General features: G+C 43.8%; 9 protein-coding genes across 12 annotated transcripts; 5 read left to right on the top strand and 4 right to left on the bottom strand.

Moving 5' to 3' along the window:
• Window positions 1–162: 162 nt before the first annotated feature.
• Window positions 163–2718, bottom strand: LOC115765986 (probable DNA replication complex GINS protein PSF2). 2 transcript variants are annotated; one of them, XM_030709750.1, is made up of 3 exons: window positions 2436–2718; window positions 1950–2359; window positions 163–650 (listed from the first exon to the last, which is right to left on the bottom strand). In XM_030709750.1, exons 1-2 carry the CDS (start codon window positions 2678–2680, stop codon window positions 1972–1974), a joined length of 633 nt encoding a protein of 210 aa, XP_030565610.1. In that variant the 5' UTR covers window positions 2681–2718; the 3' UTR covers window positions 163–650; window positions 1950–1971. The 2 variants fall into 2 exon arrangements, with proteins under 2 accessions (XP_030565610.1, XP_030565609.1); XM_030709749.1 differs by lacking the exon at window positions 163–650 and having other exon boundaries at window positions 1812–2359.
• LOC115765985 (DNA-binding protein creA-like) lies at window positions 660–1811 on the top strand. Of its 2 annotated transcripts, XM_030709747.1 has the most exons (3): window positions 660–786; window positions 851–1426; window positions 1491–1811. In XM_030709747.1, exons 2-3 carry the CDS (start codon window positions 873–875, stop codon window positions 1729–1731), a joined length of 795 nt encoding a protein of 264 aa, XP_030565607.1. In that variant the 5' UTR covers window positions 660–786; window positions 851–872; the 3' UTR covers window positions 1732–1811. The 2 variants fall into 2 exon arrangements, with proteins under 2 accessions (XP_030565607.1, XP_030565606.1); XM_030709746.1 differs by having other exon boundaries at window positions 660–1426.
• A 1165-nt stretch (window positions 2719–3883) lies between the features above and the next one.
• On the top strand, window positions 3884–10350 carry LOC115765903 (alpha,alpha-trehalose-phosphate synthase [UDP-forming] 56 kDa subunit). 2 transcript variants are annotated; one of them, XM_030709646.1, is made up of 5 exons: window positions 3884–4127; window positions 4813–4992; window positions 7851–9284; window positions 9343–9964; window positions 10025–10350. In XM_030709646.1, exons 2-5 carry the CDS (start codon window positions 4859–4861, stop codon window positions 10262–10264), a joined length of 2430 nt encoding a protein of 809 aa, XP_030565506.1. In that variant the 5' UTR covers window positions 3884–4127; window positions 4813–4858; the 3' UTR covers window positions 10265–10350. The 2 variants fall into 2 exon arrangements, with proteins under 2 accessions (XP_030565506.1, XP_030565507.1); XM_030709647.1 differs by lacking the exon at window positions 3884–4127 and having other exon boundaries at window positions 4297–4992.
• A 16-nt stretch (window positions 10351–10366) lies between these two features.
• LOC115765908 (protein YIPF6) lies at window positions 10367–11821 on the bottom strand. Its single transcript, XM_030709653.1, has 5 exons — window positions 11720–11821; window positions 11445–11661; window positions 11203–11374; window positions 10633–10790; window positions 10367–10566 (listed from the first exon to the last, which is right to left on the bottom strand). Exons 1-5 carry the CDS (start codon window positions 11735–11737, stop codon window positions 10454–10456), a joined length of 678 nt encoding a protein of 225 aa, XP_030565513.1. The 5' UTR covers window positions 11738–11821; the 3' UTR covers window positions 10367–10453.
• Window positions 11822–11985: 164 nt separating this feature from the next.
• On the bottom strand, window positions 11986–13906 carry LOC115765906 (zinc finger protein 501). The gene has a single exon (XM_030709651.1). The coding sequence runs from the start codon at window positions 13303–13305 to the stop codon at window positions 12091–12093; it is 1215 nt and encodes a 404-aa protein (XP_030565511.1). The 5' UTR covers window positions 13306–13906; the 3' UTR covers window positions 11986–12090.
• Window positions 13907–13910: 4 nt separating this feature from the next.
• LOC115765907 (tigger transposable element-derived protein 3) lies at window positions 13911–14778 on the top strand. Its single transcript, XM_030709652.1, has 2 exons — window positions 13911–14055; window positions 14118–14778. Exons 1-2 carry the CDS (start codon window positions 13961–13963, stop codon window positions 14701–14703), a joined length of 681 nt encoding a protein of 226 aa, XP_030565512.1. The 5' UTR covers window positions 13911–13960; the 3' UTR covers window positions 14704–14778.
• Window positions 14733–17571, bottom strand: LOC115765904 (zinc finger protein 888-like). Its single transcript, XM_030709649.1, has 2 exons — window positions 16886–17571; window positions 14733–16827 (listed from the first exon to the last, which is right to left on the bottom strand). Exons 1-2 carry the CDS (start codon window positions 17237–17239, stop codon window positions 14815–14817), a joined length of 2367 nt encoding a protein of 788 aa, XP_030565509.1. The 5' UTR covers window positions 17240–17571; the 3' UTR covers window positions 14733–14814.
• Window positions 17572–21473: 3902 nt separating this feature from the next.
• LOC115765909 lies at window positions 21474–22556 on the top strand. Its single transcript, XM_030709654.1, has 2 exons — window positions 21474–21828; window positions 21963–22556. Exon 2 carries the CDS (start codon window positions 22062–22064, stop codon window positions 22368–22370), a length of 309 nt encoding a protein of 102 aa, XP_030565514.1. The 5' UTR covers window positions 21474–21828; window positions 21963–22061; the 3' UTR covers window positions 22371–22556.
• Window positions 22557–22638: 82 nt separating this feature from the next.
• On the top strand, window positions 22639–24869 carry LOC115765905 (non-specific lipid-transfer protein). The gene is made up of 5 exons (XM_030709650.1): window positions 22639–22753; window positions 22994–23317; window positions 23380–23570; window positions 23625–24505; window positions 24571–24869. The coding sequence occupies exons 1-5, from the start codon at window positions 22709–22711 to the stop codon at window positions 24759–24761; spliced, it is 1632 nt and encodes a 543-aa protein (XP_030565510.1). The 5' UTR covers window positions 22639–22708; the 3' UTR covers window positions 24762–24869.
• The last annotated feature ends 336 nt before the right edge of the window (window positions 24870–25205 follow it).

Here is a 25205-nt window from a genome sequence, read left to right as displayed (position 1 = left end):
CGTTTGTTTGCATTCTCCTGCACTAGGCTGCCTTTGAGCTGCAATTTAATTGCAATGAATTCACAACACTTTGAAAAACTACCAAAAATGCAACTAGTTTAAACCGGTTTAAGCCGGCTTTTCATTTGCAGCATTCCATTGCAATCACTTTAAAAGAACATGTGAGTTTGGAAGAGCCTCAAAAATGCCAGGTCGAAATCTTATTCATGTCCATTTCGAAATGCACTTACCGCACAATTCGTGCTTATAATAATATAGGCACTTTACACAGCATGCGGCACATTGGAAAAAGAGGAAATTTTACATATTTGCGTAATTTACAGTTATAGTTTTTGCGATGGCATCAATTGTGCAAGCACATTGAAAATAGTGCACGCAGCATCACACACACTTATCACTTGAATAGCTTTCAATCGTTTATTGGTTAACATCACAAATATACGAAATCGAATTCAATAGTTATGTTACTTCAAACGTTTTCTTATTGGTTTTGTGCACTTAACAATTTCTTCACTTTCCCGTTCACGCGCCATTCTTTCGCTTTGCCATTCGCCACGAAACTAAATTTATGTGCATTTCTTGTCGCAACACGTTGGCAGCACCGTCTAAAAATGTAGCTGCTGTAGGTAATGCGGTCACATTGTGCACAGCTGTTTGAAATTTATTAACAAATAAAAGATAACATATATATTTATAAAAATTAATTATCTCTTGTAAGCGTTTTAATGAGCAAGTATCAATATATGCCCTGCAGCTGCAGTCGTTTTTAATCTGTAACAATTGGCGGTATGTTTACGTTTTGAGCAGCCGGATTGAGCTATTTCCCATTAATCTGGATGCTTCCTTTTAGCTTCAACCGAAAACTGATCAACATGGAAGATGAAGTGATAGTGATTGGTCCAAAGAAGGCGCCCAAGCCGAGCAAAATATATAAATGTTCCAAGTGCAGCTATCAGACAAATCGCGCCTATAACGTTCAGCGACATCTGGTTAATCACTACGAGAAACCGCCCAAGGAACTGCAGCACATCTGCCCATATGCGGGCTGCTCCTTCTCAACTTTGCGCTGGGATAATCTCAATCGACACATGCAACGAGTACATGGTGTCAAAAAGACAAGAACGACAATAGCAACAAGCGAGACTGCCGCCGAAGCAATGCCCTGTGAAGAGGACGAGGAGCCAGCGCCAAGTGAAGAGTGGGAACCGATGCCAAGTGAGGAGGGGGAACCGATGCCAAGTGAAGAGGATCTGGCATCTGTGGCAAGTGTAGAGTATGCACTCGACGAAGAGGATCTGGCGTCAATTGCAGATTATGACCAGGCATCAATGCCATCCGATGAGGAGCATGCGCAAACAATTGATGAGATTACAACAAATTTGAACAGGGAATCCACAACAAAGAAGCCCAGCATTGGCAAGCCAAAGTAAGTCTAGTGTCACACACTTTCCAATACAATTTGTGCTCATTAAATACTCTAACTTTTGCAGAAGAAACTATCAGAAGGGCAAAACCAAAACGTATGCATGCAACACCTGCAGCTATCGCACGAATCGCTGTTATAATATTAAGCGGCACATTGTCAAGCATATGGAGAATCCCAGCGACGGTGTACTCCTACACGTCTGCATTATCTCTGGCTGCAAATTTGTAACACCTCGTTGGGATAACCTGTGCAGACACGTCAAAAGAATACATCCCGAATCGGGGGCAACAGCACCGAACGCATAATCAAATTGCATTCTTATACATAATTGTACAAATAAATTAACAAAAACGTAATATAAAAAACGGACGAATTATAATTAGAAGCAGAAAAAGCTAAGGTGCTACAGTGAAGACTCTTCTAACAGCTGCCCTGACTCTAGGCAAACCCTCCCGGTATCCACAACAGAGCCGAGAACTTGCCAAGCCTTATTGTACATATAATTTGATTAACTTAAACTTACGTATCAGGGACATCATGAACAGCTACTGCGTGAAAAAGGAATTGCTCATGGAGCCCGTGCCCGTGGCTGAGCCGGAGCCGGAGCCGCCCGTTGTGCTCAATCCCAGCATGGAAGTATCCCGCTGCGATGCGGTGGCAATTCTTTGATAGCGCGCTATGTGATCCAGGGAATAGGGCAAAATTGGGCGCACACTGTGTATCTCCAGCAGCGTCAGATTGTCCAGCTTGGCGTAGGTGCCCTCGCCTTTAATGAAGGCATCGATCGAGGTGCGCAGCTTCGATTCGCGTATGTCGAATATGTCCTTGATAATTGTGCGCAACTCCTCGCAACGCGGCACATCATCTGGTGCCGTGCTCATCACCAGCTGGGCCACAACCATGTAATGCTCGCTGGGCATCTTTGTGAAGAATCTGTCAAGGTAGAACAGGTGACAGGTGACATTAATTGGGTTTGTCACATATCAACAGATTGAAACGCTCAACTCACTTGGAACGCTTCTCCTCCTCCTTAATCTCCTCCAGCGTTTCGAGATCCATCCATTCCGGCGGCACAATGCGGCACTTTTGTTGTTTTCGCAAGTGCGTCGCCAGCCACAGGGGCACATATACAGGAAAGCCGGCGCGAAAAGGACCCACCGTGCCATAAATTAGATGAAGCGCTTCATTGGAGAAATTTGGTATTATGCTAATCATGGACTTCTCGCCAATAAACTCAATTATTGAGGGATCCATATTTATTGTTAGTACTTTTCAATGCCAAAGCAAATTCGACAAGGCGAAAGAAATGATATCGATATCGTTGAAAAGCGCGCCGATAAATGCGATCGATAGTTGGCCGACAAAAGCTGCTTGCTATGACAGTTGAGGCACAGCGAAAAGGCCGTTACTTTTTGTTTTTTTTTTGGAGGATTTGAAAATTCAAATGAAACGAGAACTTGCGTCAAATAGACAAATGTCGCCATCAATTAAATGGAAGTGCATAAATAAATAAATACATTGAAGCGACCCTTGAACGGGTTATCAGATGCAGCATTGCACATGACTAAGCTTTGATTTTCGAAAATGTTATTGCAAATCACGTCAACGTTAGGTTTGGCGTCATGATAAGCGCATGAATGCCAGACATGATCAAGCGTTCAAGTTCACAAATGCTTAGAGAGCAAACGCGATGGAGACATAGAGAGAGAGAGAGAGAGCGAGAGGGACTGTACCTAATCCCTACGTAATTAGCCAAATCTAAATCTTCAATGCATTGCATAAACAATGCAAACGATTGCACAGCCCAGGCATCTCTTATCATCTTATCAGCTCCCTCTCTCTCTCTCTCTCTCTCTCTCTCTATTAACTATTTAAGTGAGCGTCAAATGCGCTAATGTTCAATTAATTGCTGAATCTAAGGTTACGACAAGGTCAAGCTAGGGTTAAGCGCTGCATTGTTTCAATGCAGCTTGCAGCCAAGTCCAGATTTAAGTCTAAATATAGAGGAACATTTCTGTGTACAAAAACTACGCAAACAACAAGAATAACGACTTGTTGACTTATCGCTCTCAAAGACAAACGCTGTCGGGCTGATAAAACCGGACACAGCCGGTTAATACCAGATTAATCTAAGCCTAGTTTTGAGCCCTTGCAAGCCTTGTACTCCTCGAGCTTCAGGCTAAGCTTGTGGAGTACAAGTCCCCAACGAATGCCCATGGAACACCTTTTAGAAGTCTAGTGAAACTTCCAGCAAGCACTCTTTGTGGCACGCTTTCGCACATACATAATACGCTGCGACCTATTGATAGATTATACTTCGAATGGGGACTGAACGATGATTTTCTGATAAGCCATCTTTCGTGTGGACTCTGTGGAACCTGAGTACGCACATAAACATTGCTTTTTTTTTGAAGAAAAATGCGAGTTGAGCGCGAGATTGGCATTAGTGCTCGTCTATTTTTGGCAGAGTACGGAGCTAGCTGGCTACCGCGAGAAATCGGCAATCGACAGCTCTAAAGCCAGCTGGAAAAACAGACACGGAGACACAGAGACACCGAGACACACAGTTTTTCCAGCCCGACCAATTGCAGTTTGGACTTGTAGATCACGGTGCATTAAATTGTTTTTTGGTTTTGTTTTGATTTTTGGCGCCGTGCTCCCTCACACTCTCAGAGTGTCCACCTGCCTCGACTGCAGCACGGTAAGCGTTCGCTTTGTCCGTCCGTATATATAAGTATATTGAGATAGATAGAAGCGTCTCATTGATAAGCAACGACCACACAGACGTCAAGCTCGTTGCATCTCTCGACGCGACCCAGACCCAGAGACCAGAGCCCAGACAGCCAGTGCATTTCGTGTGGCCCAATTAGTTGTTAGCCACACACCGCAGCGCAAACAAGTTCACGGCTCGAACATAAGGTGCCCTACCCAAGAGCCCTACTCTACAGCCATACTCAAGAGTCGTACTCTACAGCCGTACTCTACAGCCGTACTTTACAGCCGTACTCTACAGCCCTATTCTACAGCATTAATCTACTGCCGTACTTTACAGCCGTACTCTACAGCCGTACTCTACAGCCGTACTCTACTGCCGTAATTTACAGCCGTACTCTACAGCCGTACTCTACTGCCGTAATTTACAGCCGTACTCTACAGCCGTACTCTTCAGCCTAACTCTACTACCGTACTCGAAAGTCGTGCTCTACAGCCGTACTCTACAGTCGTACTCTACAGCCGTACTCTACAGTCGTGCTCTACAGCCGTACTCTACAGCCGTACCCCATATCCTGTTCGAAACAACCTTTTTTAACTGGTTTAAAACTATGTGCCAAGACTCCAAGTGATATTTATTCGTGTGCATTGTTTTATTCTATAAATACGTTTAGTATCCAGCATCTGTAACTGAAATCTACCACAAACAAACAAATCAAAATGCCGGACACGGAGATCATTGTGACCAATGCCGGGGAGCCCTCGACCAAGGCCAGCCTGATTGTTGTCTCCAACCGTTTGCCCTTTGTCCTGATACGCAATCCCAAAACCAAGGAGCTCGAACGCAGAGCCAGGTAAGTTATCAAAGCATTAAACTGATTTATTTTTTCAAGCATGAGAATAGTTTAGATATGTGTCCAAAGAGCTTGCTTGAACCTGAGCCTATCAAAAAGTGAGACAAAGTCATTCCGAAATATATTTCTTTAAAGTGATAACTGAATAAAGCAAGGCTGAGAACCCAATAAAAAAGCTTGAAATTCGAATTGAACCCGCAAATTTGAACCCGCTTTTTGGTTCAAACCCAATATTACCCAATATTACGTGAAAAATATCCAATTAAACATTCTCAAATGGTATGTTTAAAATTAAGGAGACAAAATCTTCAATTGTTCTTTGATTTCTCAAATGTACCAAATTGATTTTAAACTAGATTTTAGCATAGACTGTGGCTAATTCCTTTTAAAAAAGTTTCATTCAAAACTCAATTTTAAGTTGAACTAAATTCGTGTGTGCAATAAAAATGAATTTAAAACAAAAACGTGTATAATATTAAGGACTTTTTACAGTCCAATTAGAACAAAGTGTTTGCATCTGGTGACTGTACATTTTTCTATGAAAAGAACGCTAAAAGTTAAAAATTCAGAAGTTTTACTCAGGTATTAATTTTTTTCGAATTAACCAACGTATAACTTAACTGAATATGTAAAAATGCGTTTTTTCGGCAACTTAAAACACTGAGCGAAAACGTTTCAAGTGACTTTCCAACACTGCAAAGCAAAGCAATTCAACGGTAAAAGTTCATTGTACGAGTACAGTCCTGTCCGTTAGTCCGACCAAAAAAAAAAAAAAAACAAAGCCATAATCCACTATATAGATTAATAATATATATACTATAACACACAAATGTTTCCATGGAACAATACTTATCAAAATCTCGTGACAAGAGCGAAGCAAAGCTCCAGCTAAAATCAACTTTTCCGAATTGTTCTTTGATTTCTCAAAAACTAACCCAGTTCATGTGTGTTGGGCATACAATTTGCATCAAAGATAAGCCGCAGAGTAAAGCCCCCTCGATAGGGAACCGAATTACCTATGTGACAATCTATACATATATATATACATTTCTTTATATATATATATATATAGAGGGAGAGATGATATTGTTTCCACACGCTTCTGGTGATTAGTGCCCTATAAGGCTGTCAGCGTCTTATCAGCGCAAAATACACAGAGCGAGAGAGAGAGGGCGGGAGGGAGAGTGGGCGAAAGAGGGAGGAGGTATTTGGGATGAGCAAAGCGGAATGCAAAGTCTAGCAAATTGGATGGAAATGTAATGAAATTAGAAAACAAATTCAATAATACCGACGTCCCTTATCTCAGCGATGCCCATTAGGCGGCTTTGACCCCTAACCCCGACGAAGGCGAGACAACGTTGCCTTAAAGGGGTCAATAATAGAGGAGGCCTCCATAACGATGCAGAGCTGCGTACCTGACACTGAAAATATCAAAATCACGTGCACATTTTGGACAATCTCTCACACTCGCACTGACCCTACACACAAAAAGCTGCGTGCGGCTGGGACTTGAAATTTTTGGGGTTTCGAATTATATATGTTTATAATTTTTTTTTTTTTTTTTGGTATTGGCCTCTGGGCCGGCCAGAGTCGAGGTTGTTTACACTTGCAGCGTATCAGGCACGGCCGCTGTTTTTTATGGTTTGTTGCTTATCAGTGCGGTTAGTGTCAGTGTCATTGTGATGCACCCTGCATAAAACGGGGCTGGGACTGAATCTTTTTGCATATACAAATATAGGCATACACATATATATAATATATATATATATACATATATATATATATAGACCTGCCAGGCGGCGAGAATTTTCCGGAAACATTGAAACGCGTCTTCAATGAAATTTTACATAGATTGTGTGAAGGAGATCCGATGCAAAAAAAAAAGGTTCATCAAAACTGTCTAAAAACCTATTAGAATGAGAGCTTTTCTTAATTATTCACTGTTTCGAGAGGAATTTGTTAATATCGCATCAATCTTCACAAAATTTAACTGCTGAATGTATTTAGTACTGAAGATATTCACTAGGTCAATCATTAAATCAGTCAATCCATCAATCAATCAGTCAGTCATTATTAAGCAATCATTAAATCAGTCAGTCAGTATATTAATCAATCAGTAAGTCAGTCCGTCAGTATATCAATCAATCAGTGAGTCAGTCCGTCAGTATATCAATCAATCAGTAAGTCAGTTAGTCTATCAGTCAGCCCGTCAGTCAGACATATCAATCAGTCAGTAAGTCAATGACTCCATCAGCCAGTTCGTTAACTAACCACTCAAAGATATCCGTCAGTCAATCAGCTTGTCAGCTTGTCAATCAATCAGTCAGCCAGTCGTCTAAAAATGCAATCAATCAGTAAGTCAGAGACATTAGTCAGCCAATCAGTTTGTCTGCCTGTCAATCAACCGGTCAGTCAGCCCGTCAGTAGGCCAAAAATGCAATCAATCAGTGTTTTCTTCAATCAATCAGTCAGAGACATCAGTCAGCCAATCAGTTTGTCTGCCTGTCAATCAACCGGTCAGTCAGCCCGTCAGTAGGCCAAAAATGCAATCAATCAGTGCGTTTTTCAATCAATCAGTCAGAGACATCAATCGTTCAATAAGTGTGTCAGTTGGAATTTTGTCATTCTGTCGGCTTAAATCCAATCAATCAGCCAGTCAGTCAGCCAGTCCGTCAATCAATCGGTCTGTCAATCCACTAGTCTTTCAATCAACCAGTCAGTCAGGTATATCATCCAATCAATCTGTCAGTCAACCACTCCTCGAGTCAATCAATCAATCAATCAGTAAAAGTTTAATAAATGTATACATACTTCTTCCGCTTAAGTCCACCTCATTAAGTCGAATGTTTGTTTTGCAGCGCCGGCGGTCTTGTTACGGCCGTCTGTCCGGTTGTGATCAAGGGCGGCGGCTTGTGGGTGGGCTGGTCGGGCATACATCTCGAGGATCCCAATGAGGCCATACCGGAATCGAATCCGTACGATCAAACACCGACGGCTGGCCTAAAGTCCGATCAAGTGGTTTCAGTTAACATCGATGCAAAGATCTTTGATAGCTACTACAACGGCTGCTGCAACAAGATCTTCTGGCCGCTCTTCCACTCGATGCCGGGCCGCGCCAACTTTGGCGGCGAGCACTGGCTGGACTATGTGACCGTGAACAAGTATTTTGCGGTGCGCACTATCGAGGCGCTGGAGAAGTGCCTGGCGAAGAAAAATGGCAGCGAAAAGAATCCGCCGATTGTTTGGATACACGACTACCATCTGATGCTGGCCGCCAATTGGGTGCGTGAGCATGCCGAGGAGAAAAACTTGCCGTGTCGTTTGGCCTTCTTTCTGCACATACCCTTTCCGCCATGGGACATCTTCCGCCTGCTGCCCTGGTCCGATGAGATACTGCAGGGCATGCTCGGCTGCGATCTGGTTGGCTTCCATATACAGGATTATTGCCTGAACTTTGTCGACTGCTGTCAGCGCAATCTGGGCTGTCGTGTGGATCGCAACAATCTGCTGGTGGAGCACGGCGGACGCACGGTGCGCATCCGGCCGCTGCCCATTGGCATTCCGTACGAGCGTTTCGTGAATCTTGCCCAGAATGCGCCCAAGGTGCTGAAGACGTCGAAGCAACAGATCATTCTCGGCGTCGACCGGCTGGACTATACGAAGGGTCTAGTGCACCGCCTGATGGCGTTCGAGGCGCTGCTGCTCAAGTATCCGCAGCACAAGGAGAAGGTTAGCCTGCTGCAAATCTCGGTGCCATCGCGCACCGATGTCAAGGAATATCGTGAGCTCAAGGAGGAGGTCGATCAGCTGGTCGGACGCATCAATGGACGCTTCACCACCGCCAATTGGGCGCCCATACGCTATATCTACGACTATGTGAGTCAGGATGAGCTGGCCGCTCTCTATCGGGATGCGGCCGTTTGCCTGGTGACGCCGCTGCGCGATGGCATGAATCTGGTGGCCAAGGAGTTTGTCGCCTGCCAGATAAATGAGGTGCCCGGCGTGCTGGTCATTTCACCATTTGCCGGCGCCGGCGAAATGATGCACGAGGCGCTGCTCTGCAATCCGTACGAGGTGAACGAGGCCGCCGAGGTAATACATCGTGCTCTGACCATGCCCGAGGATGAGCGTGTGCTGCGCATGGCCCGTCTGCGTCGTCGCGAGGCCGAATGCGATGTTAGCCACTGGATGCGCTGCTTCCTGAAGGCAGTCGGCGCTCTCGAGATGGACGATGTGGGCACCACCATCATGCAGCCTGTCTCAGTGGATGACTTCGATGACTACTTACTCAAGTGAGTACCATTTCCTGCCGCTTGGCTGCACTTACTCCAATTGTTTTGCTCGCCTCAGATACATCGGCTATAATCACAAGCTGGCCTTGTTGCTGGACTATGATGGCACTCTGGCGCCAATTGCTCCGCATCCGGATTTGGCCACGCTATCGCCTGAGATTAAGAACGTTCTCTTCAAGCTCTCCAATCACTCGGATGTCTATGTGGCCGTCATTTCGGGTCGCAATGTCGACAACGTTAAGAAAATGGTCGGCATCGAGGGCATCACCTATGCAGGTAATCATGGTCTGGAGATTCTGCATCCCGATGGCAGCAAGTTTGTGCATCCCATGCCCATTGAGTACGAGGATAAGGTCAGTCTATTGCTCAAGGCGCTGCAGGACTCGGTGTGCCGCGACGGCGCCTGGGTGGAGAACAAGGGATCGCTGCTGACATTCCATTATCGTGAGACGCCCACACACCTGCGTCCCGATATGGTTGACAAAGCGCGCGGCCTGATCGAGAAGTACGGCTTCAGGGCAACGGAGGCGCATTGCGCGCTCGAGGCGCGTCCGCCGGTACAGTGGAACAAGGGTCGCGCCTCCATTTACATATTGCGCACATCCTTTGGCGTTGACTGGAACGAACGCATCAAGATCATCTATGTGGGCGACGATAACACCGATGAGGATGCCATGGTGGTAAGTAGTTACGCCTTGAGACACACTGGCGAACACCACTAATCGATACACAATTCACAGGCACTGAAAGGTATGGCGCGCACGTTCCGCGTCACCTCCTCGGATATTGTGAAGACCGCTGCCGATCATCGCTTGCCATCGACTGACTCCGTTTACACGCTGCTCAAGTGGGTGGAACGGCATTTTATGGGCCGCAAGGCGCGCGCCAATTCGTTGACTTATCGCCCCACTAAGGGCGATGGCGTCCAAATGCAAATGTCCCTCGAGGTGGCCACGTCAGCCAACAGCCTGGACGTGTAGCGCGGCCAGTGTTAACCGAACATATATGCATATATATATATATAATTTGTAAGATCTTAAGAATAACGTAAATAAAATAAATCAAAAAACCACAATTAACACAATTTCTCAAATTAAATACATTAATTTACAATCGATTTGGTTATGCTATGGAAAGTTGCGGTTCAGTTAATAAACTTAAGCTAATAACTAATTATGGGACAGGACTAGCCATGATATGACGAAGAAAAACAGAAATATGGGATACACGGCAAGCGGCTTGCGATGCGGCGGTTGACTTTGGCCCAGAAATATGAACGATGCTGTACAATTAAATGAAATTATATTTTATTATATTATAAGAAACAATGTACTTCAGGCCAACTTACCATATGTGGCCCAGGCAAAGCCGAGCGTTGTGGTCACAAAGCGTAGAAAGAAGAGAAAACGTGTCGACGTCGACAGCAAGATGATGCGACAGATGATCAAAGCCAGCGCCACGGGCGTCAGGCAGTAGCCGAGCACACAAACCGATTGAAAGAACGAGCTGGAAAAGGTATTCGAATTAGGAGACGACTCTGAACAACATAGTCGACATGTGTTTGTGATCATTAAAGTGGATGATCGGACCAATAATATTCGAGTACTATTAAGTTCGTATATGAACTCTTTTGTTTTTTGAGTTAACTTGAGATAAAAGGAAGCATCGCTCAAATTAAGGATCTGGCATGAAGAACTTTAGGATATATGATATATAAACATGAGCCCTACATATAAGCAGTCTTATCGATATCGGAACAGCATAGGATATAGCTGACATGGAAAGAACCAGTCGAAACGAAAAGGTATTTGGATAGCAAAATATTTTGCTTTTCAAGTTATCAATCGTAAGCCGATTTTCCAGAAGGGTAGACACACTTCGGCCGCTCCTTCCTGGTTTTAGACATATATATACTTACATATTGCCACCTAGGAGCTTGGAGTTGAGCGTTACGATGGCTGCGCCTATCCAAACAATCACAAAGACCTGTGCGAATTCTGGTCCATTGTCGGACATGCTGTCGGCAGACGAGGAGCCTTGCAGTATGGTGGCCATAAATGTGCACAGCACCAATGGACCCCACAAATCCCCTGTAAACAGAAAGTGCACACATATTACAAACTGCTGACGCATACAACTGGCTGCATGCTGATGACGTACAATCGCGCAGCAGACTCGACTTCTCCTTGGGATAGAGCACATGATAGAACTTGATGCCAACGGCGCGCATATCCCTTAGCACCGTCTCGCGTATGGGCTCGTCCAGGGTATTGTATTCGGGCACACCGTGCTGTGCTGTTGTTGTTGTTGTAGTCCGTTTACCCGGTATGGACATGTCACCCTCCAGGGAGGGCGATGTGTTGACGTCCTCAAACATCTAGAAACGATAAATATTCATTGCCAATTGTTGGCGATCGTTTGCCTAAAGTACTTACATCCAATCTGGCATCCATTTAGAAGTTGCTATTATTTGTTTTCGTTACGTGCAGGCATAAAAAATCATAGATTCGTTCAATGCAATCAATTGACAACACTTTTTCTTCTCAAGTTATCGCATGAAATTTATCGATATTTATTACCGTACGGTATCGATACTTATATTAAGCTCACGCAGTGGAATCGAATTAATTGTTTTTAAATGTGAATACTTTAAAAGGCAACTGAATTTGATTTGACTATTTTTAATGTTTTTACTTAATATTTAATTCCTATCTATATGAATAAATTCTAATATATATATATATACAAATAAGTATGTAATTATCGCTGAGTATCTCGAAAAACAATCTGCCGTAAATTAAAAATGTTAACACGAACTCTCGGCATGAGTGCCAATGTGCGTTTTGAGGTAGGCAGCGCGAGTGAAGGCTTTTGGACAGTGCGGACACTTGTGCGGACGCTCGCCTGTGTGCGAGCGTATGTGCCTACCCAGATCTCCCTTATCTATACAATTTTTCGGACAGTGTGGACACTTGAAGGGATGCTCGCCCGTGTGCGTTCGAATATGTCGCTGCAGCTGCCAGGCATAGACAAATTCCCTGGAGCACTCTGTGCACTTGTAGGTACGCTCTCCGCTGTGATAACGCATATGCTCCTCGAGCTCGGCCTCCTCGATAAAGTATCTTGTGCACTGCGAACACTTGTAGATTTGTTTGCCTGGATGCGTGGAGACGTGGTATTGAAGATCCGTGTGCCGCATAAACGCTCTCAGGCAATGGGGACACTTAAAGGGACGTTCACCCGAATGTATGCTGATGTGCTTGCGCAGATTCGACGACTGACTAAACGCCTTCGAGCAGTGTGGACACTGAAATGGCCGTTCGCCCGTATGCGTACGAATATGTGCATTGAGGTGGGATTTTTGCGTAAATGCCTTTTGGCAGTGCGGACATATAAACTGGCCTTTTTTCACATCAATGCCAGAAGGCATCTCGCCAGCAGCAGTGGGCTTGAAAGCTTCAGTTTCAGCTTGTTGCTCCTTGATGTAATCCTCGGTATCCTTTTCGACTTTGACATGGCCCAGATCTATGCCCTGCTCCGCCAGTTCCCAGTTTTCTGTTTCAAGCAGTTCGGACTGGACATTCAGCGCGCTGTTCTTTAGTTTTGTGCTAGATGAGCTTTGATTGGAGCTATCAATATCGCCCTCTTCAGGTTTGCATTCCATTTTGTCGCCAGTACTCAACAATTCGTCTGCTTCCATCTTAACCCGCGCCAGGTCTATGTCTTCCTCTGGTATTTCTACCTTTATTGCACTCATCATCTTACTTTTCTTAAGTTTCTCGCTTAACACCTGATGGCTCTTCTCGCACCTGCGCTTGAAGGCAAATGCCGTTTGTATATCACAAATGCACGAGAGGCACATTTTCTCCGGTAGCTCATCATTTGGTTCTATCTTTATGGAGGCGACGCACTCGTTTAGCATAGCTGCCAGACTTGGTTGCCTCTGATCGGTGAATATATCCACGAGTGCCACTGAGCTGGTCATGCAAGTGCGGCATACTTGTTCCATGGCTGTGTTCATTTAATTTCAGCGAAACTTCCATATACATATTAATTACAATTCAACAACAACAAAAGATGGGCAAAATCAAGAACTATCGAAGTTTCAAGAGTATGTCGCGATAGTTGACTTATCGATATTATGTCACTGATGATAAACATAAAGTATCGAAACCATTTTAAATCAAATTGTTCGAGGTGCACGCAATTTCCTGGATGAAAACAAATGCCATTGCAATTTATAATATTTAAGTTGATAATTTCTTGCAATAAGTACAAATACATCGGCGAGAGGCTATAAGCCAGTGGCAATGTAAACAACAATTCTAAGGTATCGAGTACAACACCTAACCAAAGATGGACCATCTCAAGAACTATCGAATCGATGCCACATCACTAATGATAAACACAACGTATACATATGCCAGAATAAAAACAAAACAAAAACCATTCTGTACACATTTCTGAATTAGATGTTCATTAATGAGAGCATTGTAGTGCGCAGTAAACGGCAATTCAACCCCTTGGTCTCAAAGGGGTCCCTTGCAACATGAAGCGGACAATTCATTTTTGGGAAATCCTTTAGCAACAGACGCGAGACACACAACATTATGGCATAGAAAACCTAATTTGGGGATTTACCCGGTTTTACCGGCCTCTATATTAAAAACTTCAGAATGGAAAGGAAGAAAGTACTTAGTTTAAAGGAAAAAATGGAGGTTATAAGCGCGTACGATCAAACTAATTCATCAGTGCGTGCATTAGCCAAAAGGTAAAACTACATGCAAAGAAAATCGATTACAAATTAAACCATAAATATATATTCGTCAACAGGTTCAACATAGGAAAAACACAGGCTGCGCTCATTGTTCGCGACAGGGAAACAATTCGGTCGAGATGGTTATCCGGTGAAAACATCCATACGAAAAGAAGCTTCCTGAATGCAGACGGCAAAAAACTCGACTCCATGTGCTACGATTGGTTCTGTAAACTAAGCAATGCAAATAATACTCCAATATCTGGCTCAGCTATACAAGAGAAAGCAAAGGAGATCGCAACGAGCCTCGGCATTGACGACTTTGCAGCCTCCAACGGTTGGCTCCAAAGGTGGCGCAAGAGACACAACATCAATTCGCGATGTGAACCAAGAGAATCAGCCGATGTGAATCCATTGGATGTTCATCAGTTTTTAGAAACTGAAATTGATAGCAGCGATACGGTATTCGTAATTGACGACAACAGCAATACGGATACGGATCTTGTAGCTGAAGTTTCCTGTGAGCTGAACACAGTTAAAAGCGCTTTAATATACATTGCAAATTTAAAGCAATTTCTAAAAAACGATCACATTGCTTTTGAACATTTAAAGAATTTGGAAAACCATATGGAAAACAGACTCTTAAAATGTAAGCACTTATAGAGTTATGTATTATAACAACTTATTATTAAACCATTTTAATTTCGTCGTACCTCTCTTAAGCGGACAAAAAAGCTCGATATATATAGTTGTGTTTCTGGAATTTCCTACATTTTATTCCTCGACATTTTTCTTGGTATGAGTCATAATGTGCTTTCGCAAATTTCTACGATGACACACCTTTGGACAGTGTGGACACTTGTAAGCCCGGGGCCCAACGTGAAAGCGCGCGTGTTCATCGTGTTCCGCTTTCTCTAAAAAGTATTTTCTGCAGTAAAGACACTTTAATGGAGTCTCACCAGCATGCGTAAAGATGTGTGTGCGCAGATTCGCGGACTTTTTAAAGGTTTTGGGACAGTGTGGACACTGAAGCGGTGGTTCGTCCAAATGCGTACGCATGTGAATCTTGAGCGAAGATTTATTCTTATAGGCTTTCGGGCATTGCGCGCATTTAAATTGTTTCTCTTTAGCAGCAATTTCAGACCCGTGAACAGCAGGAGAGTTGCGCTCCACGTTGCATTCTTCGGAGCTCTTTGAGCTTCGTTCAGTTTGTTGCTCCCTAATGTTATCTTCTTTACCTTTTGCTGCTTTGGTGCAGCCTATTTCATTGTCTTGCTCGGCCAGCTCCGAGTTTTCATTCCTTTCAGACTGGACATTTACCGCCTTGTTATCTGCGGGATGGGATGCAATGTGGTCTTTAAAAAATGATGGATGAGTATAGATTTTTGGACAGTGTGGGCATTTGTAAGCCCGGTGCCCAATGTGATAGCGCGTGTGTTCATCGAGCTTGGCCTTCTCTAAAAAGTATTTTCTGCAATGAGGACACTTGAGGGCAGTTTTCCCTTCATGACTAAGAATGTGTATGCGTAGATTCCAGGACATTTTATATTTTTTTGGGCAATGTGGACACTTAAATGATCGTTTATCCGAATGCTTACTAATGTGATTTCTAAGGGAGGATTTAAGCGTATAGGCTTTCGGGCAATGTGGGCATATAAATTTGCCATTTTTAGTTTCTATTCTAGGTTTGTTAACAACAATGGGATTGCACACTTCGCTGTTCTCTCCGTAATGAGTTCTAATGTGCTTTTTGAGATACACAAAAGCCGTACAGATTTTTGGACAGTGTGGACATTTGTAAGCCCGGTACCCAATGTGATAGCGCACGTGTTCATCGAGCTTGGCTTTCTCCAAAAAGTATCTTCTGCAGTAATGACACTTGAAGGCAGTTTTACCTCCATGAGTATAGATGTGTGAGAGCAAGCCCGTGAATTGTTTGTAGGCTTTGGGGCAGTGTGGACACTTATACGGGCGTTCGTCCGTATGCGAACGAAGGTGAAGTTTAAGGGCAGATTTACACGTACAGGCTTTTCGGCATTGTGGGCAAGAGTACTTATTCATTTTTTTAGTATTTCTTCCAGGCTCGTCAACAGCCAGAGGATTGCCAGTTTCGTGGCGCTCCACGGTGCATTCAGTTTGTTGCTCCTTAATGCTATCTTCTTTATCCTTTACTACTTTGCTGCAGCCTAATTCATTGTCTTGCTCGGCCAGCTCCCAGCTTTCTATTTCAATTAGCTCGGAACGGACAGTAACCTCGCTGTTGTTTAGATTTGTGTCATCCAGCAGACGGCTAGACTGTCTTTGATTGGAGTTATAGGCGGGTGCAGTATTAACGTCCCGAGAACTGAAAATACTTATGGGTGAATTTGCTTTGCGCTCATCTTCAGGCATGAATTCCATTTGATCCTCTGGCAATTTATCACCACTGCTCAACAATTCGTCTATTTCCATCCTGAGCCGAACTATGTCCACGTCCTCCTCTGGCATTTCCATATTTATTGTGGATTCCATCTTAATTTTATTCAGCTTTTCGCTTAACACCTGATGGCTTTCCTTACACCTGCGCTGGAAATCAAATGCCGTTTGCAGATCACAAATGCACGAGAGGCACATTTTCTGCGGCAGCTCATCATTTCGTTGCACTGCGATGGAGGTCACACACTCGTTTAGCATATCTGCCAGACTGGGTTGCCTCTGATCATCAAAGATATCCACGAGTGCCACTGAGCTGGTCAGGCAGGCACGGCATTCCACATCTGGTGGTGTGTCCACGAAGCTTCGGCAAATCTAGCATATATTAACATTAGACATACAAATGTTTCGTCATATATTTATATGTAAATACCGAAATGTCTTCGATTGTGTCGTCATCTTTACAAATCGTGATTCCGCCCAGTTTCTTAGAAATGACTATATTCGCATCCGAAGGATCAAACAAATTTAGGGTGGGGACTACATTCGATTTTAAGAACCTTTTGCCAATGGACTCCTTTTCAAAGTGTGAATCGCATATGACCGCACGCATCTTAAAATCGCGGGGTAATCCACATTTTTCAATCCATTGACGGCGAAGGCTCTCCTTTTTGGGAAACCGAAACATTTTCACCGGAGAGCCATTCCTGTAGCTGCGCCTGCACGACTTAACAATGCACTTGACACCGCTGCGCCTTTTATCGTACATCGCGTTCTTATTGTTCATTTGTCAGATAAATCGCTCAATGCTTTTTGTCAACTAAAATCGTTGCTATTCCTCTTGCTGTGGCGGGATAGAACGTTTTTTTTTTTTGCAATATGCATTCATACAGATGTGTCTCGAGCTTGTTAGGGTGCCGTTTAACTAGTGCGAGCGAGACAACAATCTACACCAGCATGCATACAAAGATGCATCTCGGGGCTCTACATTCATTTAAACAAACATATGTACATGCAGCAAGAGAGTGGCAGCATGCTCGAAGTTTGGCGCACATTCAGCAAACTTACTTGCGCAGGTCATAAAAAAAATTAACGCAAGCGTCGTCGTCTTGAACTCTACTTGCACGAAAATGGCAAAACCGCTTAGTGATGTCAGTTAATATTCACAACAAGAGATGGACCGAATTAAAAATATCGATAATAGCGATATCGGCTATCAATGCTACATTACTTGTGCTAAGCGTCACGGTAATTCCTTTTATTTAGTCACCTCACATAAGGAATGTCCAAATAATTCGAGAAGGTGTATTTAATAAATATAATAAATATAATATAATATAATAAATATAAGCAATTATCGTGTAGTGCAGCAACGATACTACTTGACTATGAATTTGCGATAGTTTTGAACTATCGTTAACGCTTTGAGATGCGCGAATAGCTGCTACCTATCGATGATGAATCATTAAATATATCGATTTTCCGATTTGGCGGAGACTATTGGGTATTTAAAATGTGAAACACAATTAAAAGCGCGTTAACATACATTGCAAATTTAAAGCAATTTTTAAAACACACATATTTAAAATTTCAAAATCCATATGCAAAATAGACTTTTCAGAATTTATAATGTTATCAATTATAAAACCATTTTAATGATATTGTTTCTTTTGTTCGATGATTGATGTATACAAAAATATATTTATGATTATATTTGACTGTGGTCTAAATTTAATTCATAACCATTTTCTGGTGTGAGTTCTCAAGTGCGATTCAAGCACGTCAGGACTTGTGAGGCTACATTTTCTCTTAAGGGCCTTTTGGCAATGTGGGCAATATTCTGGGCTCGTCATTCTTCGTAGCCCTTTGAGCTTTGTTCTGCTTGTTGCTCCTTAAAGTTATCTTCTTTATCTTTTGCTACTTTGCTGCAGCCTATTTCATTATCTTGCTCGGCCAGCTCCGAGTTTTCTACTTCAAGCTGTTTGGACTTGAATTTTGGGAGATGAGTTCTAATGTGCATTTGAAACTTTGTAGGATGAGTACAGATTTTTGGACAGTGTGGACATTTGTAGGCCCGGGGCCCAATGTGATATCGCGTGTGTTCATCGTACTTGGCTTTCTCCACAAAGTATTTTCGGCAGTGAGGACACTTGAAGGCAGTTTCGCCTTCATGACTTAGGATGTGTGCGCGCAGATTCGCGAACAGTGTATATGTTTTGGGGCAATGTGGACACTGAAATGGTCGTTCGCCCGTATGCGTACGTATGTGCATATTAAGGCTAGATTTAAATACAAAGGCTTTTGTACAGTGTGGGCATTTAAATTGGGTTTTTGTTGGATATATTCGAGGCTTTTTAACAGCAGTAGGATTGAAAACTTCGTGGCGCTCTGCGTTGCATCCTTCGTTGCGCTTTGAGCTTAGTTCAGTTTGTTGTTCCTTAATGCTATCTTCTTTATCCTCTACTATTTTGCTGCAGCCCATTTCATTGTCTTGCTCGGCCAGCTCCGAGTTTTCTGTTTCAACCCGCTCAGACTGGACAATTACCTCACTGTTTTTGGCGGCATGAGTTCTAATGTGCTTTTTTAACCTTGAAGGACGAGACATTATTTTTGGACAGTGTGGACATTTGTAAGCCTGGCGCCCAACATGATGCCGCCTGTGTTCATCGTACTTGGCCTTCTCTAAAAAGCATTTTCTGCAGTGAGGACACTTGAAGGCAGTGTTACCTCCATGAGAAAAGAGGTGTAAGCGCAGACCGTTGAACTGTCTAAAGGCTTTGGGACAGTGAGGACATCGATACGGTCGTTCGCCCGTATGCTTACGATTGTGAACTTTGAGCGAAGACTCCATTTTAAAGGCTTTTTGGCAATGTGCGCATATAAATTGTTTTTTTTTAGTTTCTATTCGAGAATGAGCTGCAAGGTGGTTTTTAAAATACGTAGCATTAGTAAAGATTTTTAGACAGTGTGGACATTTGTAAGCCCGGCGCCCAATATGATAACGCGTGTGCTCATCGTACTTGGCTTTCTCTAAAAAGTATCTTCTGCAATGAGGACACTTAAGGGCAGTTTTACCTCCATGAATATAGATGTGTGAGCGCAGTTTCGCGGAATATTTAAAGGCTTTGGGGCAGTGAGGACACTGATGCGGTAGTTCGCTCGTATGCGTACGAATGTGAAGTTTGAGTTTGGATTCCATTTTAAAGGCTTTCTGGCAGTGTGGGCATATAAATTGGTTTGCTTTAGTATCTATTCCAGGCTCGTCAACAGCAAGAGAATTGCGCTCTGCGTTGTATTCTTCGACGCTTTTTGAGCTTATTTCAGTTTGTTGCTCCTTAATGCTATCTTCTTTATCCTCCACTACTTTGCTGCAGCCTATTTTATTGTCTTGCTCGGCCAGCTCCCAGCTTTCTATTTCAAGCAGCTCGGACAGGACATTAACCTCGCTGTTGCTTGGATTTGTGTCAGCCAGCAGAAGGCTAGACTGTCTTTGATTGGAGTTATAGGCGGGTGCAGTATTAACGTCCCGAGAACAGAAAATACTTATGGGTGTAATGGGTGTATTTGGTTTGTAATCATCTTCAGGCAGGAATTCCATTTGATCCTCTGGCAATGCATCCCCACTGCGCAACAATTCGTCTATTTCCATCCTGAGCCGAACTATGTCCATGTCTTCGTCTGGCATTTCCATACTTATTGCGGATTCCGTCTTACGTTTATTAACCTTTTGCCGTAACTTATGATGGCTTTGCTCACACCTGCGCTGGAAATCAAATGCCGTTTGTAGATCACAAATGCACGAGAGGCACATTTTCTGCGGCAGCTCATCATTTCGTTGGACGATGATGGAGGCGACACATTCGTTAAGCTTATCCGCCAGACTGGGTTGCCGCTGATCGGCGAAGATATCCACGAGTGCCACTGAGCTGGTCAGGCAGGCACGGCATACTTCTAGTTCCACAGCTGGTGTTTTGTCCACGAAGCGTCTGCAAATCTAGCATATACACATATAAACGTTGAGAGTTCCTTTGTTTGCTCTTTTTTGTATATTTATTTATAAATACCGGCATATTGCCAATTGGGTTGGCTTTTCTACGAATCGGGATTGCGTCCATATTATCCGGTGCTTTAGGTAAGTCTATGTTCGACTGCGAAGGCTCTGGCAAATGTAGTGTGGGCACTGCTTCTGATCTTATTTTCTTTTTGAAAAAACAGTATGTTTCAAAATGTAAATCGCAAAGATACGCATTGCGCGTATCAATATCCTGAGGGAATCCACAACTCGCGATCCATTCGCGACGAAGAGCGTCATTGCTGGGAAATTTGAACAGTCGCACAAGCGGGCCGTTCCTATAGCTTCGCGAGCATGCTTTAATTCTACACTTAACACCCTTTCTCTTGTTATTGTACATCGTGTTAGTTTTTGCGTTGAATTAATCTCAACTGCAAGCTGAAGAGACAATGAAAATCGATCGTTCAGGCTTGCCAATCCTTTTTGGAAGAAAGGAGGCGAGACAAATAATGGAAATGCAAGCTCAGGAGAGTGAGCGAGATAACATTTTATACACACTTGTATCTAAGTGTTCGACAGAATCCAAAACAAATAATGTATTCCACGAATCTTTTTGCAAAAAGTCAAATATATCAAATGCAATTCTTCAACAACAAAAGATGGACAAAATGCATAGACAAACAATCGAATTCACAGAATATGCCACGATAGTTGGCCTATCGATGATAGATCATCGATGACAAGCATAAAGTATCTTAATGCCAGACCAAAACACAGGCAGTTTTGCAACTGAACGAGTGCCCGTTTTCAAAACTGGCAAGTAAATTGTCTCAATTAGTGCTATTTACCATTTTTAGGATAATAATGTGAAAACTATGCAAAAATAAATGTAAGCAATATTCGAAAGGTATCGGCAATTCGTAGCGCTTTCATCTCTAATTTGATTAAGTTGATAGCGTTGCCAACTGTATGCAAAATACTGGCAGCAGCGCAACAGGTACTTGGCAACGCACACATGCATTTCGCACAACCAAAACGAACAACAACACATAAACATAGAGAGTAATTTTCAATTTGCGGTAAAATACGAATCCAGAACACAGCAGATGCAGCAACAGGTGCAAAATGTACCAATAACAAAGAAACTGCCGCTACTGCTGGTGTTGCGGAACCTTCGCCTACGTAATTGATCCTTGTGATAGCCGCAAATAGGCACCATATTTCTTAATATTCAAGAGTTTTGTATCCTAACTTATAAACGATTAAAATGTTAATAAAAGCCTGGCACAGAGCAGAGCGGTGTTAACAAAAGCGCTTACAGCAGCTTAACATTTCAACTGTTAGCGATTTCATGTAATAGCAAAGTATGTTAACATGCACAGTTATTTGCCATTAAAAAATGTTTAAAAACAAAATGTAAAAAATACTTTAAAAAATATTTTTTAATGACTTACGTTTATTTGAAACGCCTCTCCATCTGCTTTCATTAACTTTACAGCAACCGGATGTGGTGCGTGGGGACATACGCTTTGCGCTTTGCCAGCTGCAGCTGTCGACCAAGTAGAAGGTTCCATTTCCGCACGTCTTGTCGGTGGTGATGCGTGAGAATCCCGGCGGCTATCTGTCGCTATTCACACAGGGCACTGCAGACATTATGCTGGACTGCTGCTGCGACGATTTGTGGAACGGCAAGGATTTGCGTCCATTGTCGCCGCAGGATCGTGCCACTGTGCATGGGACTTTTATTAAGCACAGCGAACTGACCTCCTACTGCTGCGTCATGCTGCATTCATGGAGTGCTGAGCGGACCGCTGTACAGCCATGGGCAGATCGCATATCTGGAGCTGCCGCCAGAGTCGAAGCTGGGCATGTGCAGCATGGATTTCGTGGGCGCACACCATGTTAAGCTGTTTCGGTGCGCAAGGATGCGGATTGCAGCGATGTGGAGGATTGCGTTCAGATGCAGTGCCATAAAGTTTTCACGCAAAATTACATTGTCCGCTTTTTCAGCAAGGAGAACGAGCTGCGCGAGTCCGACTGGAGGAAATATCACATTTGGCGGCTCACCGAACTAGTGTTGTAAAACGTTGCATAAAAGTATCGATTGTTGTTATCGATGGTTTCTCATAACGGCAGCGATACTTGTTTTGTGGGCCTTAACTGGATTTTAGTAATTGATTGAAGCCGAGCCGTTGCGGTTGCACTTGTTTTAGTCCATCGAATTAACTAAGTATTAGCAACAAAATGACCAAAACCCGAGTTTATGTTGTTGGTGTTGGCATGACCAAGGTAAATAAAGAAACACGAAAACGCATGCATGTAAATATGTTGGGACCGTTGCAACAAAGCAAAAGCTGAGGCTGCCACACAAGTTGCTTCATGCACTTCGCGACAATTATCGCACTCGGACTTTGAACTACGTCGCACTTCAATCTCTCTTGTTGTTGCTGCGTAATCTAAATCTCCGATTAAATACTCTGGCTATAAGTATTAGCATTTGGACTTAATGGAATTGACCTTTTCCTCTAGTTCGAGAAACCTGGTCGCCGCGCTGACGTCTGCTATCCGGACTTTGCTAAGGAGGCAGTCACCAAGGCGCTGCAGGATGCCAAACTCCAGTACACGGATGTGCAACAGGCCGTTGTCGGCTATGTCTATGGCGACTCCACCTGTGGCCAGCGTGCGGTCTATGAAGTGGGCATGACAGGCATTCCCGTCTACAATGTGAACAACAATTGCTCCACGGGCTCGAGTGCCTTGTACCTGGGCAAGCAGATCATCGAGGCGGGCAGCGCAGACTGTGTGCTGGCTCTGGGCTTTGAGAAAATGGAGCGCGGCTCGTTATCATCAAAGGTATGCTGAAATCCATTTTGGACTTGGCTTGAAATGCTTAACAAAATTCTCTTCATTGTTAGTACTTTGATCGTGCCAATCCCATGGAGCGTCACATCACCGAAATGGGTGCGCTGACGGAAATAGGACCTGGGCCAATGGCTGCCCAGATCTTCGGCAATGCCGGCAAGGAGCACATGAAGAAGTACGGCACAAAGCCGGAGCATTTTGGCAAGATCGCCTGGAAGAACCACAAGCACTCCGTCAATAATCCGTAAGTGCAATTACCAATTGTTATAGATCTTTATCTTATCTATTTTGTGATTAGTTACTCGCAGTTCCGCGATGAATACAGCCTGGAGCAGATTATGAAGTCGCCGCAGGTGGTTGAGGGCGTGCTGACCAAGCTGCAATGCTGTCCCACATCGGATGGCTCTGGCGCCGCCATTCTGGCCTCCGAGCAGTTCGTGCGTCGTCATGGCTTGGAGAAGCAGGCCGTGGAGATTGTGGGCATGGAAATGGCTAGCGATCCGGAGTCAACTTTCGCCGACAAGAGCCTCATGAAGATTGCTGGCTACGACATGACTCGCCTTGCCGCGGAACGTCTGTTCGCCAAGAGCGGCTATAAGCCGCAGGATGTGCAGGTCGTGGAGCTGCACGATTGCTTCTCGGCCAATGAGCTGGTCACCTACGAGGCGTTGGGTCTCTGTGGCGAGGGCAAGGCCGGCGAGTTCATCGATCGTGGCGACAACACATATGGCGGCAAATTTGTGATCAATCCCAGTGGCGGTCTTATCTCCAAGGGCCATCCGCTAGGCGCCACAGGCTTGGCTCAGTGTGCCGAGCTCTGCTGGCAGCTGCGTGGCCTCGCCGAGAAACGCCAGGTGCCCAATGTCCAGCTGGCCCTGCAGCACAACCTGGGTCTGGGTGGTGCCGTTGTGGTGGCGCTCTATCGCCTGGGTTTTCCAGGTGCCAGCCGCGTCAGGCACAATTTGACTGGCGCCAAGTTGGCGGTTAGTGAGGAGGGCTTCAAAGTGTCGCCGTTGCTGAAGCTGCTCGAGCAGGCCATGCAGGAGGACAAGGACAATCTAATTGAGAAGGTGCGCGCTGTATACGGCTTTAGGGTGAACAATGGACCCCAAGGACAGACGGGCTACTGGGTAATCGATGCCAAGCAGGGCAAGGGCAAGGTCATCTTCAATGGCACACGTAAGTGAGAAACACCTAAGGATATGAGGAATGGTTAACGATTAATGATTCACTTGCATTTGCAGAAAAATGTGATGTTACCTTTATAATCAGCGACGATGATGTCTTTGATCTGCTGACGGGCAAGCTGCCGCCCCAGAAGGCCTTCTTCCAGGGCAAGATCAAGATACAGGGCAACATGGGCTTTGCCATGAAGCTGATGGACTTGCAGCGCTCGGCGCAGGGTCGCATCGAGGAGCTGCGCTCCAAGCTCTAAATATTCCAAGCATACCCTTGGCATTTGCCACAATCCTTGGTTGGGTTTACTTAAACGTAGCTTATATATATATATATATATATATATATTTGATTCTTATGTATTATTTTGTAGCTAATAAATATTTGATTTTTATATTATTTTTTAATTGTCATTACTCTGTGGCAATATGCCACGAAAATCGGCCGTTAAAATAACATTTTTCAAAAACGAAATTTTCATAACTCGATTAAATGAAGTCCGATTTCGGAAAGATATGCCAATTCCAGTCTATTCCATGAATCTAAACTGGAATTTTAGATTCCATTCATGGAATTGATTGAAAGCAACAAATTTCTATTTACAGAAGCTTTAATCTTATTTAAGAATTTGAGTTTTTAAATGCCAATCGAGGGTTGAGTTTTAAAAAATGTAACTTTGTTTACAAGATATTTGAATTTGAAG

This window comes from Drosophila novamexicana, unplaced genomic scaffold, assembly GCF_003285875.2.
Source record: "Drosophila novamexicana strain 15010-1031.04,08,12 unplaced genomic scaffold, DnovRS2.1 tig00001059-arrow-arrow-pilon, whole genome shotgun sequence".
NCBI lineage: Eukaryota > Metazoa > Arthropoda > Insecta > Diptera > Drosophilidae > Drosophila > Drosophila novamexicana.
This window is presented reverse-complemented; position numbering and strand designations above follow the sequence as displayed.